The sequence below is a fragment of the Xenopus tropicalis genome, chromosome 6, assembly GCF_000004195.4.
Source record: "Xenopus tropicalis strain Nigerian chromosome 6, UCB_Xtro_10.0, whole genome shotgun sequence".
In the NCBI taxonomy this organism is placed as follows: domain Eukaryota; kingdom Metazoa; phylum Chordata; class Amphibia; order Anura; family Pipidae; genus Xenopus; species Xenopus tropicalis.
The window spans coordinates 38,991,575-39,007,683 of record NC_030682.2 but is presented as its reverse complement, the minus strand read 5'-3'; the positions used below and the strand labels follow the sequence as shown (position 1 = coordinate 39,007,683).

Below are 16,109 nucleotides of genomic sequence, written 5' to 3'. Positions count from 1 at the left end.
GCTGCTCCAGGGTTCCTCAGCGTCAATTGGAACATTTGCATATAATTCATCAGAAGAGGCAGGATAGACACAATGGCACTCGGCACAACTATACGGAAGTACAAGGACCATGTTCGTTCACAAGTACCTTTAATGAGTGTTGTTAATACATTTTACACTAAGCACCTTGCAGTCATGGATGACCCTTACTATTGACATTTTTTTAATTACAGAGGGAGGCTCTAAAGCTATAAAATAGCTCTAGTTATCATACAAAGGGATTGGGTTTAATGGGATTTAAGGAAATCATTGTTTAAGGAGAAACCTCAAACTAAATTATAATGTTTTTAACTTTGAAACAGAATGCTTTATTTAAGGGGAAAGTGAGGAATGTATAAATAATCTGCACCACCCTTAAATACAGCTTTAAAGCTGGCCATACACGCACTGATAATATCGCATGAAACCTCGTTTCGTACGATATTCGGTGCGTGTATGTCAAGTCAGCGAGTTGACCAATATGGCAGGAGGCTGCTGATATCGGTCGACTCGCCGATCGGGCGGGTTAAAAGATTTTGATCTGGCGCCATAGAAGGCGCCTAAGCAAAATCTGCCTTCAGGGCTGAATCAGCAGAAGGAGGTAGAAATCCTATTGTTTCTACCTCCTTATCTGCCGTTTCAGCCCTGAACGTTAGTGGCGGATTGAACGATCTTTCGTGCGACCGATGGTCGCACAAAAGATCGATAATCGCCACGTGTGTGGCCACCTTAATAGAATCTAAGGTGTTGCTTAGGATATTACTATGAAAAACAGTGTTCTTACCATATCCAGAAATCCAACCATTTCTTTTGATGGTTTGTCACTGGAATTTTTTCTGGCTCTAATGAAAGGGGTAAGAAATGTAAATACAGCATTTTAACCACAGCAATTCTAACTGATAAGGTTTATATTGTATATACTCGTAGAGATATTGATGCATATATAAGATGTGTTATTTATGCAATATGTCAGATGCAATGTAATGGCCTTTACAAATTCAGATTAATGTAATAAAAGGTGCAAAGTTTGTTGATCGATTAACCCATAGCAACCAATCAGCAGGTAGCATTTACTGGTCATCTGTTTGAAAACAAGCATCTACAGTAATTGATTGGTAAAGGAGTAGAGGATCTGGGCAAACTATACACCTTTTATTACACTACCTTGTATGAGTTCCAGCCTTCAGTTTATCTTGTGAATTGTGAACCTTCCAAAAACAACATTCTAAGAAATCAGTAGAAAAATGGTCCGGGGAAAGAAAGTTGTAATGCTTATATTATAACCGTGCTTTGTTATATAGCAACTCATCTTTCCTTCACAATTATGATTTATTATCAATGTGCTCTCAGGTGTAATCACTTACTCTTCATTGCTCTTTGGGGCTCCTTCATTATCTGCTGTCTTTTCATAATACTGAAAGTCATGGTGGCTGTCACTTGCATCTTGGTCAATATCACCTGCCGATTACAGATAGAATATCAACCTAAAAACTCTTTCGACATGCATCCATTTCACAATCACCTAATCAGGTCTGTCTCATCTGGACAATCTGCCTCATCTGGACGATTTAGACAGCAAGTGTTAGTGATAACAAAGTCAAACTGCAAGCAATAAAATACCATTTCTACTCTTTGAAGTAATTCTTGAGCACTAGACCCTGGGAGGAAAATACCAAATAGAGTACTGCATGGTTTAATAGCATATGGAACACATAATAGATTGATAGATCTCATCATCCCCCTTATTTTAGTACAGGTACTATGCATATATATTATACTATATATATATATATATATAACATGTATATATAGAATTCCACTACAAACACTAACTTACCAGCACTGCATTTTGGGTTTACTGCTGCTCTAGGAACTTCACTCATATTGGCTGCTGGGCATATACTGTATATACCTGTGTAATTAAACTTGATTAGTACATTATTGTACATATAAATTATGTTAAAATGCATAGCTATTAAACTGACACATTAACCTAAATCTACATTGCTAAACATGGGATCCATGAACACAATAGGGATTCCAGGATCTTGGGTTTCCTGCTAAACCGGGGAACATTTATGACACTTGGTGGGTTTCACAAACCATACAAACCGTCAGCTGATAGATTTAGCCTACTCTTTGCACACTTTTGTGGATAGGTACTATAAAACCCACCAAACTTTTACTCGCTTTTTCATACTGTATTTAGTAATATTTATGCCCTGTGCATGCTGGATAATGTTATTTTACTTTAACCTGGGCCCAGCTGCATAAAAGTAAAACTATTGTATCTGCATGCATGGAGCACAATGAACAGTAATCCGAGCAGACAACAGGATTAGGAAAGTCAACTATCTTTGCAGCTAATCCCCAGAGATTGGTCTATTTATTAGGATCCAATTTAAAAGTGAGGATCTGGTAACCATTATTTCTATCAAATAAGTGAAGTCTAATTGCCAGGGCTGCTTTAAGATACCAGCGGGTTCAGGGCAAAGATCTCATGGATGGGCCTCTCACCCAAAGAAATTTATGATAGAACTATCCTCAGGCAGGTACTTCATTATAATAAGGCAGACAATAAAGAAATGGTCTGTGCTTACTGATGCCTGGGTGTGCCATGCTGCACCAAGAGACACAAGAGATGATAAACTACATGGCAAAAATGTCGACACAAGAAAAAATGTCTTCATTGAACAAACAGACTTTTTATGAGAAAGAATTCCCAGGAACATATTCCAATAATAAAATGCCCATGCTGTAGAGCTCTTATAATTAAAAATTAATATAAGGGGAATCTTTTGCAATTTCTGTCAAAAGTTATATCATATTACAATTTCAGTAGTGCTCCCTGTCCTGCTCATTGCACACCTCTTTGAGTTCAGTCATATCACTTTCATTTCAAACGCCTATGATATAAACAGTAACCACTTTGCTGCTTGTTATATTTGCAATGAACGGGTCTTATAAATAAGGATACAGTAGAGCATGCAGTCAGTTTTGCTGCCTATATCTAGTGCTGGAGCAACAGTAACATGTGGCAAAGTGATAAATACAGACATGCACTGGCATTTATTTTCTTCATGGCAGAAAGAGGCAGTTCGTCTTTAATTTAACTTTTAGTATATTATAGAATTGCCTATTCTTAGCAACTTTTCAATTGGTCTTCATATATTATTGTTTGCTAATTTCAAATAGAGATCACTGAGCCCAGCAGCTGTTTAACTATTGCTCTGTGAGGCTACCATTTTACTGATATCTTTTTATTTCTTATCCTTCTGTTCAGCCCCCCCCCCCCCCCCATGGGATACCGGGGGCTCTAGACAAATGCCCCAGCCTAAAATCAAAGCTAAATTGCATTCCTCAGATACTCAAGTATTATAGTTTCACAATAAAAATGTTCTGACACTATGTTTAAAAGTGCAGCTCTAAGATCTCTTATCCATAGTGCTTAGAATTACGGGAGGGCCATCACCCATGTTCATTTTAAGCAAATAACTGAAATTTGTAAAAATGAGTTCCTTTTTCTCCTATTAAAGTAGTACCTTGTACTTGCTGGTAACTAAACTGCATGGATCCATTTTGGTGGCAAAACAATCCTATTGGGTTTATTTAATCTTTAATATTTTGAAGTAGGCTACAGAAAGACCCCTTATTTGGAAAACCCCAGGTCCCAAGCATTCTGCATAATAAATCACATAAATGTATTGAAAACCTTATTAAAAACTATAGCAACATATCTTTATACACATGCACCATATTATAAATCCAAGTACAAATTGGAAACACCCTGTACAAAAACTACTACAGGTATACGATTTGTTATCCAGAAACCAGTTTTCCAGAAAGCTCCAAATAACATGAAGGCCATATCCCATAGACTCTATTTTAATCAGATAATTCTAATTTTTCTCTGTAAAACAGTACCTTGTACTTAATCCCAACTAAAATAGAATTAATCCTTTTTGGAGGCAAACAGTGCTATTGGGTTTATTTCATGTTTAAATGATTTAGCAGACAAAGTATGGACATCCAAATTACAGACCACTTATCCAGACAACCCCAAGCCTCGAGCATTCTGGTCCCATACGTGTACATAGATAGCCTCACTTACCTAGAGAAGAATAGCTGCTGTATTCAGTCAGTGTGTATATACATTTCCATGTTTTAGATAAGTACAGAGGTTTCAGTTAGCTGCCTTGTGGATTCTTGTATTAACAGGTGCTTGCTAATGTATCTACACAACACGTTTTCGGAACTTATGCCGGAACATAACACCAGACACACCCTTCACTATTGACAACAAAGCTATCAATAATCAATGAGCTGTTGGGTGTGTAAGGTGATGGCTTGCCTTCTCTTACCTGTGCTGGTGTTTTCTCATTGAAGGGAAATACAAGGCAGAAATCTTCTCAAATGCTGAAAGAGAATATCCCAAGCAAAGCACATACATTAGGGTATGACTTCAACGTAAGAAAATCAGAGAGAAGACAAAGAACCCCGAGTAGAGAAGGACATTGTCCCAGGCAGGATGTGCCAGTGTGAGGTGCTGGAAATCTGCTCTCCTAGTTTAGTTCACTTGTTTCCTTTTGCCTGGTCACCTACAGGGTGCTTATAAAGCTTCTTACCTTTGATCGGCCCAGTCTATTGTCCTGCCTCAGTAAAAACACTGACCCTGTTTATTTGGAAGTCAGCAGGCAAAATTCTCCTAACTTATAAAAGAATTGGAAGTGACTGAGTGTCTAAAGCTAAACATATTATGTCAAGTAAATAGTAGAAAGGGAGCAATGATATTTTCAACCAGGTACCAGATGGCAGTGACTGATATTCAGTAAGTTACAATGTACAGGTATGAAAAAGCTGTTATCCAGAAAGCTTCAAATTGTGGGAAACCCATCTCCCATAGACTCCATTTTAATCAAATAATTCATTTTTTAAAAATGTATTTCCTTTTTTTCTTTAATAATAAAACAGAACCTTCTACTTGATGGCAACTAAGCAACAATTAATCCTTATTGGTTTACTATTGTGTTTATTTAGTGTTTAAATGATTTTTTAGTAGTATAGTATGGCGATCCAAATTACCCCAGGTTCCGAGCATTCTGGATAACAGGTCCTATACCTGTACAGGAGTCTCTATCAGTGGAATTACTGCATATGATTAAAATACAAATACTGATTTGGAGAAATGGCCTTGACTCTTCTTCTAAGCAAAAAGAGGGTTTTTTGAAATTCCTACACATTGTGCCACACAAATACTTACATTTAATTAAGTTCTATATGCTTTCTATTACTAAGGCTCTATAATCAGCACTGAGCATTAATATTCGTATCCTTTCCCTTCCAGCAAGACAATATAATGGGTCTAGGAACATTATCTGATGTAACACTTCTCTAACCAAATCAGCCTATATTATATAATGCATATGGGGAAAAAAGTCCTGCTGGATTTCACCTCTTGGCCTTGCCCTTGGTGCTTTTGTACCAAAATCACTGCGAGTTGGTCAGTTAATTGTGTTTCTGTAGTGTGTGGAAGTGGAAATATATTCTTAAACAATTCAGCTTTTCTATTTAGAAACATCTCTTTGAAGTACAAGTTTGGTCTACATTTCCTTTACATGCACAATAACACTGGGGCAGTTTCCTACTGAATTAACACATTGCATTGCCACCAAACCACATTGCTATTATAAATTAGGGCACACACTTTCTGTCAAGATTTTTATGGTGTTTTAATTACTAAATTACACTATGTACATGGCAAATAATCCACTTTACTATTTCTAAATTTATTCTTGAACCAATAAATGCATTTTTTTTAAATACTGGTGTGTAGGCAACCATCTCAGTGCATTGAACCTGAACAACACTTCTCAATGGAATTGCTTTCAGATAACCCATTGTTTCCCCTACTCCCATGTAACTGTCATGACTTGGGTAAAGGTCCCCATACATGGGCCGATTCTAGCTGCCAATATCGGTCCCTTAGACTGATTTGGCAGCTAATCGGGCCGAGTATGGGCACTACCGATGGGCTTGCCCGACCGATATCTGGCAGGTTAGAAAATGTAGTCGGATCAGGGACTGTATCGGCTCGTTGATGCGGCCCCCGAACCGACTGCCCCATTGCTGCCCTGGGGCCAAACGATCGAATTAGCCTACACGCTCCCCGATATCGCCCACCCGTAGGTGGGGATATCGGGTGAAGATCCGCTCGCTTGCCGATCTTGCCAAGCAAGCGAATCTTAACGTGTATGGGCACCTTTAGGGCTCTGGCACACGGGGAGATTAGTCGCCCACGGCAAAACTCCCTGTTCGCGGGCGACTAATCTCCCAGAGTTGCCTTCCCCTGCCATCCCATCGGCGAACATGTAAGTCGCCGGCGGGATGGCACATGCGGCGGCGCGATTTCGCGAGTCTTTTTCTGCAATTTCCCGAAATCGCTCCGCCGTGTCTGCCATCCCACCGGCGACTTACATTGTCGCCGATGGGATAGCAGGGGAAGGCAACTCGGGGAGATTAGTTGCCTGCGAACAGGGAGTTTTGCCGCGGGCGACTAATCTCCCCGTGTGCCAGAGCCCTTAGTCGGACTTGGATTTTTTTTATTGAGTGCTCCTCATATATATTTTCCTATTGTTCTGCTGGGGGGGGAGGGGTGGCATCACTCCCACATGCAGTGCAGAAGTAAAGAGTGACTGAAGTTTATCAGAGTACAAAACACATGGCAGAGGGCACCTAGGAAAGAACATAAGTGTTATTTCAAAATTAAATATAAAAGAAACTTGTTTGCTCTATTGAAAAATGAATTTTAATACAGGATTGTGCTTGAGAAGCACTTTTAACTAATGCATTTTGTAAAAAATATGGTTTCCTGTGACAGAATCCCTTTAAAAAACATGTACAAAATGTAAAAACAAAGACCTTATTTAATGGAAACAGAATAGTTATAATTTTCATGCCAGGCTCTATTATTTTATATGCCCTATATTTTGGACTTATGTACCAGCCCAAGGCCACATAAACCCCCAAGGGAGCTATTCCTGATTCTAAATCTGTATTCACTTTGCTAAATCTATAGGCACAAAGATGACTAATGACTGATGCTTAGTGTTCATTAAAGTGGTGCTACATCGTACTCAGCAATGTTACAATTATACATTCCATGGAAAAAAAAGACTTTTCTTCGGCTATTTCCTTCCACTGAGAATTGGAGGAAACAGTTTGGGATAGAAGTCTCGCTGTCAGTAGGCTACAGACAGGCATCACAATGCATTCTTGGCAGTATAAAAAAGAACTTTATTTTCAAAGAACATTTTAAAAGTATTTATTATTCTAAAGAAACCGGTAGCAACAAAGGGCAAAATGCAAACATGAAAACAAATATTGTCAGTTTGAGAAAGTACATAAAGTTGTAAAAGTGAGGGGTTTTCAGCGCAACAGAACTCGTGCTTTACCCCTCTGTGTATAAAGTAGAAATAAGGAAACCAGGACAAATACTCTTCATCATAGGTTGTTCTTTATTCAGAGTTAAGGAAATGGTTTCTCAAGGTGCCCAGTAACATCATTTCATTTTTCTTTTCTTATATCTTTTTTTTCCAGCACAAGTGCATGTATATTTCTCCGTCTCTCTCCTGCGCTCTATTGGCAGCGTGATGCAATCTGTATGGCACCTTTCTTGACTTAAAACATTCTTAGTCATTACACTAGTTTTTAGCAGGTGCTACAAGGAATGGTCACACTACTCACACATGTACTAATAACTCTAAATTACTAAATGTTTATCACCATTATCTGTAATCTATCCTTCAGCCAGCTCTCTATCCAAGTACATATATTATGTTCCAGGCCAATATTCTGTGCGGTACTGTATCATATGCTTTAGCAAAGTCTAAGTAGATGACATCCACTGCCATCTCAAAGTCTAGGTTTCTGCTCATCTCCTCACAAAAAGCAATTATATTCTAGGCCTGCAGAAAAACACAGGCTGAGAATCAGTCCCTATGCTGGCACCAGTTTCCTACCTTGCCTACACCCAGAAGCATTGTGTCCAGCAGGGTGCAGGCTATCAGCTCAAAATGCAAACACTTGTGGGTTTTTTTTGCCGATACCTGCTGGGTGTGCCTGCACCTGGGCTGAATCAATGGTTCCGGGTGCAGGCAAAGAAGAAAGCTGGTGCCAGCATAGGGGCTGATTCTAATCCTTATTCCTCCAGCTGGGAATCAGCCCCCTGCAGCATCAAAATGCACAAACAGACATTTTTAAGCTAAAACACACTTTACTTTTTTTGAACAGGTGAAGGACTGATGCCCACTCTCAGTAAAACCTACTCATACAGTACAGTCTGAACACACAGATACACATACAGTACAATATACACATACAGTACAATCTGAACACACACATATACACATACAGTACAGTCTGAACACACAAATACACATACAGTACAATCTGAACACACATATACACATACAGTACAATCTGAACACACAGATACACATACAGTACAATCTGAACACACATATACACATACAGTACAATCTGAACACACAGATACACATACAGTACAGTCTGAACACACAGATACACATACAGTACAGTCTGAACACACAGATACACATACAGTACAATCTGAACACACATATACACATACAGTACAATCTGAACACACAGATACACATACAGTACAATCTGAACACACATATACACATACAGTACAATCTGAACACACAGATACACATACAGTACAATCTGAACACACATATACACATACAGTACAATCTGAACACACAGATACACATACAGTACAATCTGAACACACATATACACATACAGTACAATCTGAACACACATATACACATACAGTACAATCTGAACACACAGATACACATACAGTACAATCTGAACACACATATACACATACAGTACAATCTGAACACACAGATACACATACAGTACAATCTGAACACACAGATACACATACAGTACAATCTGAACACACAGATACTGTATACATACTTTTTCACTGCACTTTGTTTATAGCTATTTTATTTTTATTTTTTTTCTTGCATTCTGCATTGTTAATTACATATTAATGTTTGAAATATTTCCATTTTGTAGGTCTCTGCTTGTCCCATATATTTTGTTCATTCAGAATTGAGTTGAATTTTGAAAAGTTCATAAAAATGTCCAATTTTATACAAAGTATTTATGAAAAAGGAACAATAACAAAATTCAGGCAGATTTAGAAAGTTTTGGTTATTCTGGCAGAAAAAAAACAATTGTGTGTGCGGATTTTTGGGACACTGCCTATTATGCAACACAAATCTACTAGTATTTGCCTGGATTTATAAGGGAAAAACGAAAGATTTAAAATAAAGAAAATATCATCTTTAATTTACATATTTCCTCTCTGCTTGGCTGTGAGACAAGTTTTGTCTCAGAAAAAAAAGTTGCACGCTAGCAAAAATCACAATGTTTCATTCATTTTCAATAAGGCTAAAACTATTTTAATAAATAAATAGATAAGGGGCAGATTTACTAAAACTCCAACTTTTCCCATGTTTTTATTTTAAAAAAAATTTGAATAAACTCATTTCCATGAATGTCTGACATTTAGCAAAAAAATCTGAAATGAAAAAGCAGGTGAAGGAAAAGTCTCCGAAAAACTCATCTTGTTGCATGAAAACTGCGACTTTTTTGAACTGTGGCACAAAAAACAGCTTAAAAAATCCAAAGACCTCTAAAGTTTTGAAGCAAAGAAATGTTCCAGGGAAGGGAAGGGACATCTGTCATTGGCTTCTATATGATCTCAGCAAGATTTAGCTGTGAATCGTCAGATGCTGAACTGTTAATAAATGGCCCTCAAAGTTGTTAGAGACAATTCCCATTGACTTCTATGAAACTTGGGAATTGTCTCTAACAACTTTGAGGGCCCCTGTGTCTTATTCTCTTCATCTCGCATGGAAACATGTATCTCTTCATGATATTTTGAAGTTTTTGAGAGTATGACATGACATGTGACATGAGCAAACCTTGGTCTTGGCCTACTGGCAAACCTTCCACCCATTGCTGCCTTCCCTGGTCCTTTTAATAACCCTGAGCTCCATAGCTGAATGGAAGTTGCTTTGCACCATAATAAGGGATAAGGGATCTTTCCGTAATTTGGATCTCCATAACTTAAATCTGCTAATTAATTTAAATATTGAATAAACCCAATAGGATTGTTTTGCCTCCAATAAGGATTAATTATATCTTAGATGCAATCAATTACAAGGTACTGTTTTATTATTACAGAGAAAAAGGAAATCATTTATAAAAATTAGAATTATTTGCTTATAATGGAGTCTATGGGAGATGGCCTGTCTGTAATTTGGAACTTTCTGGATAATGGGTTTCCAGATAAGGGATCCCATACCTGTACCACCAAGCAGAATTCTATCTACCTCAGTGGATGGCTCCCATAGCTTCAGCTACAGTTCCTACACATATACAGCAAGAAGCACAAGATACATAGAAGTCAGGGGTTCCAGGGAGACTGGCAGTACGTTGCAGGCTGAGACAAATGTTCTGTTTCATCCCTTGCACACCTTCTAGCCATTCTCTTGACTTAATCATCAGCCTCTTCTGTTTATCATTTTGCAGCTAATACACAGCCATTACACGCTTCCTTGCTATTTCATTTAATCGCTTGCCAACTTCCTCTCTTTATGATTTTCCTCACAAAATTGCAGGAGATGCAATCCAGAGCAAACACTGACATTACATTAAGGGTGATTAATTGCTACCATTGCTTTGGGCTTACAAAAACTTTTTTCCCCAGATTTACTTTTAAGGCCTCCTAGGAAAATATGCATGGAAAATATGTTAAGTCAGGTATGTATACTGCGCTATAGTGTAATGGAGCCTGCCCATGTGACCTGTGGGCCTGCTTATTTCTAACCTCTTCGCTGGAATAGAGAGGAGGCATTTCAGCCCAATTCATGCAAGATGTCATTTTAAGAAACTTTCCAGTATAATTAAAAATTGTGACTAAGAGCTTGCTAGTTGGGCAGGTCTTCTTCACCTTTTGTAGCAGTTGCTTTGTATATAAATCTGTATGTTCAACGTATACACCAATTTATTGTCCTGCGCTGCAGAATATGTTGGTGCTTTATACATACACAATACTAATAACAGTAATGTTATTGCTATTTACTTTGTAACTTTGTCAGCAGAACCCCCATCTTACATTTTTCAAGGACCCGGAAAGAAATGATGTGAAATCTGGGAACATTAAGCCTTCTGTATTAGTGGGACTGCTGTTGATGGGCACATTTATTGCCAGGTCCAGCTGTGAAAAATTGCCATAGAGTGCAATGTCAGGAAAAAAGTTGTGAGGTATGGAAAAAGTCACAGTAAAAAAAAATGCCCATTGACTTCAATAAGTTTTGCTAATTTTTGCTGTTTCGCAAAATTTTCTGAAAGGTGAAATGAGACAAATTCAGTCATCACTAGGGGCCACTAAAAAAGTGTAAAATTGAAGTTTCACTGTATTTCCATCCTGTATTGTTCTGACTACTCCTGCCACTTTAACATTGTATCAGATGTGTCAGATTTCATCCAGCCAAGACTCCAATCCCCAAAATGCCTTGCTTGCTCTGTGAATAGGAGAAATGTGCAGGGTATTTTGGGAAGAGTCTTGGCAGGAGGAGAGCTATTCAGTTGCTAGGATGTTATTTACTCTAGCAACCGGGCAGTTGTTTGCAGGGTCGGAACTAGGGGTAGACAGAAGAGGCACCTGCCTTTGCAACAGTGGGGGGCAGGCAGGTACCCCTTCTTTCACCTACCACTTGTTCCGGACCCTTTCCCCCGACTGCAGTGGCTCCAGTAATCCCGCCGCCCTGTGTGCACGCATTGTGCGCTTGCTTGCAAATGGTCGGGGAGGGGGGGTCAGTGGGCCAAGCTGACTAGGTTGCCTAGGGTGCCCAGCATTGGTTGTTTGAATGAGAGACTCAAATATGAGTAGGTGACTGAATAGAAAGATCCGTAATAAAAAGTAAAATGTTAACTTAAAGGTCAACCACCCATTAAGTAGATGCTGTCCCTAGATTATGTTGAGTTAATTATATTTTGCCTTGAATGTTCAGCCCAAATTCTCAGCATGTAGTTTGGCTGTTGCTGTGCCAACCAAGTGGTGTAAGTGCAGTAAAGTGCTCTTGGTCAGATGGACTTTTTAGCAGGGCACATGTTCTATTAAATATATTAAAAATAAAGGGCAATGTCTCTCCATTACCTCAGGAACTGATCATATTTCTCATACTATACAAAATTTACATTCTTAAACTACAAAAAATACAGTAAATAATGGCCGACATTCTGCTTTCTACTCTGTAACTCATCACTGCCACCTAGTGGCTCCTTGTAAATACTATATTTGTAAATATTTTTTCATTATCCAAAAAAAAAAACAAGAAATCAGACACCAAAGTTAAAACAATACAAACTTTATTATAAAAATAAAGGCTATACTCTACAGTGTCAGTTTATTAAAATATATTAACATAACATTTAGTAGTCATCCCATTACAAAAGAACAAACTTTTTATTTTAGAAACAAACAACACCCACAAATAAAAAGTAAAACACAAGAAGGAATTGGAAATAATTCAAAGTGGAATTTTCTCAGCCTATCCATTTGTACAGATACAAACTTTACACTGCTCTCATTTTGCACCACCTACTGACTGACACTCCGGCACAATATAACTCTCTAGGGCAGGGATGAGCTCTGGGCCCTTTAGCTGTAGCTCCCAGTATCCTTCATAAGGGTGAAGACACACTGAGCTACTAGTAGCAGCTACTTGTCACGGCTACTAAAATAGACAATGCTGATCTTTTTTCTGATAATTGTCTCTATGTGTGTTTTAGCAGAAGGAATTCTCAGTATTGTCTATGGCAGGGTATTTTCTGGCATTTAGTAGCCACAACAAGTAGCTGCTACTAAGTAGCTCTGTGTGTCTTCACCCTAAATCTCCAGTAAACCTTTATGGCAGATACAGTTCAACAACAAAAGCAGAATCAGAGCTGTCCATCCCCACTCTAGGAATTAGTTTGGGAAACATAAGCAAGGGAAGTTCATGGCTGCTGTTAATTCATAATGGGGTTGCATTTGGTCATTATATCCATTCAAGATGCTAGAGACCGATTCAAAAAAGAATGTCTTACAATTAGGAGTAAAAACATGATTATAAAAAGTCAACAGCAGGCAAAGAAAAACAAATAATGTAGGTACATTTAAAAAAAAATAATAATTTGCAATTCTCCCTCCCCTCCCTTTTTGGTATGGCAAGACAAGTACAGTTACAAACACACACATACATACACCAAATGTGAATAATTTATGTAAAAAATATATATATTATAACAATGTAATTACAGGCTTGAATTGATTTTACATCTCCAGGCTTTAATTCAATTAACCTTGCTCTCTACATTCATACGGATAAAAGAACTAAAAAAAAGGACCCAGAAAAACGCACATTTATATGCAGAAATCTCCCAATGCATGACAATATTTGCCATTAAAATATTCATATCATCAAAATTGTTACTGAAACAGCCAAACGGAATTTGCAGTTCTGATATCCATGAAACTGCACCCAGGTTAGAATATTTATTAAAAATGTTTATTATTTGCTGCATGTGAAAATGTGTCCCTATAATTCATGTTCAGTAGATTGGTGTCCTGGCAGGAGAGTTGCACGTGGGTAATGCACAGCAGCTTTATGCAATGGGACCTGTACTCCCCTGGCATTGTCTCTATACCTCCCAGGGAACCTAAAGTAATCACAGTCACCTTCATGATAACAGGGTACTGACGTACTCTACTTAAATGGAAAATTCTCAATAAATCAGCCCTGAATATCACGCATAGTTTTGACTGGAAGAAAGACATAAGAGGATTACAGTCAGCACTTACCCCGGGGCTTTCAGTCTCTGCTGGGAATCAGGCAACCCCGACATCCTCTTCCACCAGGAGTTGTAATTCAGAGCAGCTGGGGGGGGGGGGGTGAATCTGCCTTTAAACTGATGCCTATTTTCTTTTCATTAAAGCTTCAAAGAAATAATGTCCAATAATATACCCTAGTTACAAAATGATATTTCAGCAGAAATCTACCCATTCGGCAGCACTGCTCTGTAGGTCCAGCGCACTGGAAGTGGTTGGCACTATGAAGCACATTCGTTTACATGGAATGTTCTAGGAACTGATGGGGCTGCTGGAGATAATTCTGAGATACCTCTAACAGATTTGGAGTTACGTAATGAGCATGTTCAGCTCTTCTGTTAAAGCATAAATACAGGTGAGACAAGCTGCTAGCCCTGGCAGCTAATTTCCAGCCGATAAGTGATATCACAATGTACATAATAATAATCACACCACAATATCCTGTCCTTACATACTGAGGAATATGCTATATTTTTCTCTAAACCATTAATAATACAGTGACCACATAATCACATAATCTTTAAAGAACAGGAAAAGGCGTAATCCCTGCAGCGTGGGGGGACTTGTTAAGGCATAACCCAGTGATTATAGTTGAAAACCTCAATCTCTGGCAGTAGAGCAAAAGTTTGGCTTTTAATGTCTAAGTTCCACTTTAACTTTACTGCCCAGGTGCACAGCCCAGGTTAACCACAGGGGATCCTGGGACAGGCGACATCATGGCTGCGCCTTGGGCGGGGGCATTTTTTTAGTAAAGAGGAGAGACGGCCCAGGGTTTGAGGTGAGTGATAATATTCACTGGGTGGTGCCTAACAAATTGGAACCCACCAGGCTTACTATGTCCTTCATTAATTGTTTTGCCTTTTATGAAAACCTGTGAATCCTAGCATTCTTTCAGCTGCTCAAAATACACATGGATGGAGAGACCCCCATCCCATGTAGATTTATGGGCAAACAAGGTCTCATAGGGTCCTGGGAAGAAAGTAGCAAATAAAATGATATTTGCTACAAGGTAGCTGTAACAAGGTGCAAAAAACACTAACTATGTACCAATAATTCTACCAGATAATTACCTTTTAAAGGCTGATTTAGAAACTCAAAGTACTACAGCCCTGTACATTACATTGCCTACAGGAAAGAAGTTAAAAGATGGTCAGTAAGTGTGAGATTTGGGATTAATATGTATTCATGTCAGGGTGAGGTTTAATAATAGGCAAACTGTATCTATCTTGGTGATAAAGTCTGCCTTGTCCGTAATGTCCCTGTATAAGTCTGACCTTAGGGCCCCCGTATTCCCTACAAGCTGCCTTCCCATTACTTTCATGCAATGTAAAATATTCCCTGTTCTAGCAGTCTGCAGAATATGTTTCAGTTTAAAGTCTTGGCACATGTATATACAATAAATGCTGGTATTTCCGATTCACTCCGCTAAGTCATAATATATTAGGGAAAAATAAGACACATTTTTATCATTACAGATGAAATATGAAGAACCAAAAGCACAAAACAAAAAATGAACAGAATCTGGGCTCCTCTGTTTCTCACCAATGCAGCTATAACCTCTGGCCAGTTGTAACAAGGCTACTAATTCTTCCCTACACTGTATATTCAACCAAAAGAAGTTTACTATAAATTACCTTTTTAGTGTTTTATAGCCATGGGTAATTTCAAGTAATATACATATGACCTGTTTTTAAAGGGTTCTGAATTGCTACTTATTCTGACACTTTCCAAACTGCCATCTAGTTGCTAAGACACTAAATGTAAGAGTACATGTTTATGAAAGTAAGTTTTATGTGAGTCTCACTTATAGTTCTTTGCTCCCCAGAATGCATGCGATGGATGGTTAGAGTTGTGGGATATAGGCCAGGTATTTTGCCCCACATGTATAGCCAACATGTACTAATTGGAAGTGAGAGGCAAGTGCCAGGCCCAATAGATGGCCAAACTGTGTCTTGTTTAGAGATTGTACATACTGCATTAAAAATGTATGTGACCAGGAAAAATGCCATACTGGAGATGAGCTAATGCCAACTGCCCAGCAGCATTTTCCTATCTACCTAAAAAATGCAACATTAGTTGGTACAAAGAGCTTTCACTCCATACTACA

At 38.4% G+C, this 16,109-nt stretch overlaps 1 protein-coding gene across 1 annotated transcript in view; it reads right to left on the bottom strand.

The window, feature by feature from the left end:
* Positions 1-4,532, bottom strand: part of LOC100494740 (multidrug resistance protein 1) — a 37,024-nt gene extending 32,492 nt beyond the window's left edge. Inside the window, exons 1-4 of the mRNA XM_018094859.2 lie at positions 4,380-4,532; positions 1,856-1,930; positions 1,383-1,476; positions 803-860 (exon numbers count right to left, since the gene is read on the bottom strand). Coding sequence (XP_017950348.2) covers positions 803-860; positions 1,383-1,476; positions 1,856-1,901 — 198 coding nt within the window. The 5' untranslated portion in view covers positions 1,902-1,930; positions 4,380-4,532. The remainder of the gene's footprint in view (positions 1-802; positions 861-1,382; positions 1,477-1,855; positions 1,931-4,379) is intronic.
* Between the last annotated feature and the right edge of the window lie 11,577 nt (positions 4,533-16,109).